This window comes from Pinus tabuliformis, chromosome 8, assembly GCF_031772625.1.
Source record: "Pinus tabuliformis cultivar Carrire ecotype Pingquan chromosome 8, CPIR1, whole genome shotgun sequence".
Taxonomy (NCBI): domain Eukaryota; kingdom Viridiplantae; phylum Streptophyta; class Pinopsida; order Pinales; family Pinaceae; genus Pinus; species Pinus tabuliformis.
In genome coordinates this window covers 1,619,178,805-1,619,180,236 of record NC_142294.1, presented here as the reverse complement: position 1 = coordinate 1,619,180,236, position 1,432 = coordinate 1,619,178,805, and the positions used below count along the sequence as shown (strand labels likewise).

General features: G+C 47.5%; 1 protein-coding gene across 1 annotated transcript; it reads right to left on the bottom strand.

The window, feature by feature from the left end:
- Positions 1-713: 713 nt before the first annotated feature.
- LOC149242287 (uncharacterized protein At4g02000-like) lies at positions 714-1,145 on the bottom strand. The gene has a single exon (XM_089370804.1). The coding sequence runs from the start codon at positions 1,143-1,145 to the stop codon at positions 714-716; it is 432 nt and encodes a 143-aa protein (XP_089226930.1).
- Positions 1,146-1,432: the final 287 nt, after the last annotated feature.

Here is a 1,432-nt window from a genome sequence, read left to right as displayed (position 1 = left end):
TAGATTCCATGGCCAAAAAGTGCCACCTCAGAGAAATAGTGTTTAAAGTGCCAGTAATGAGATCAGCAGAGCCTAGGGTTTCTTGCAGCAAAATGATGTCAACAGGTTCAATCTCAATAAGTCTGTGCAAGGCTAGTTTCTTAGAGGCACTAGCCATGCCCCAACAATTAAAGGAAAACAATTTCATGGGGGAATGCTACCAGGGGTATTCACTACTCTAACAACCCCGTAAAGAGTAGATTGACGGCCAGAGGCGACTTCAGCTCCAGCACGTCTTATAGCTTTTGATAGGTCATATTTTCTCCCCGAGAAGACAAGGAGGTAGTGCTAGGTAAAGAGAGACCCAATCTAGCTAAATGCACCACAAAGCCGCTAGGAAGATTATGAGGACGAAGATTGTATTGATGAGAAATTAAAACCCTAGACGAAGATGGAGAGGAGGAGGATGTGGATAGAGTATGCAAAGTAGTAGCAGAGGGTGCCACAACAGGGGAGGATGACATAGTGCAATGTGCAACTGAGATGGATGGTGCAATCAAAGAGGAACAATGAGTAATACAAGAGATAGGAGGTGTGAGAGAAGTACCCGAAGCTTTGGCGGCTTCCGAGGCTGCCCGAGACCTGGTGATAGGCGGCGAGAGAGTTTTGCGATCCTCGTCCACTGTCTTAGGAGGATTATTGGCCGAGTGAGTAGGTTCCGGAGCAGGTGAACGCTAGATAGCCGGCAAATCGATCCTGGATGGTGCAATGGATGATTTAGGTGTATCCTCTAGTTTCTTGTTTAGGGGGCAGTCCTTAAAAATGTGTTCCACCTCGTGGCACCATCGACATCGAAATGGAACCCCTTCGTAGTCCAGGATATGAATTATAGTGAATTTCCCCCATTGCAAAGTAATCTTCTCCTCCAAACCCTCGCGAGTGTCTAAGTGTACCAGAATACGGGCTAGGGTTCTATTCCTTGATTCCACAAAGGTGCGGTCATGGTCTAGATAAGTCCCAAGGGCATTCCCAATTCGGATGAAAACCTCCTCGCACCAGTACTGAAGAGGGAGCCCTGGCAAGTGTACCCATAATGGACCGGCCCCAATTTGTTCTCGCTCGGGATCAAAAAGAGGGCTCCATATCTTTAAGAGGACCGGAGCCATCTCAATGTGCTAGTATCTGGCAAGAACCAAGTCTGTGTAATTCTCCTTCGCAAAGTGAAGGGCAAACCAACCTCTAGGTAGAACTTGTACCTCAGGCAATTCTTTGAGTAATCCGCCCCAGATTTCCTTGACCCATAGAGTGAGCCTTGTGGCTGAATATGCCCTTCTGCGAACATGGCCGACTAGTATTGTGCTGGCCATGTATGCCGCTTCCCTGATTGCAGAGGTCTCACAGAACTGGATCGTAATATCCTTTGAGGTCGTCTTCACGCACTTTGTTTTTCTTC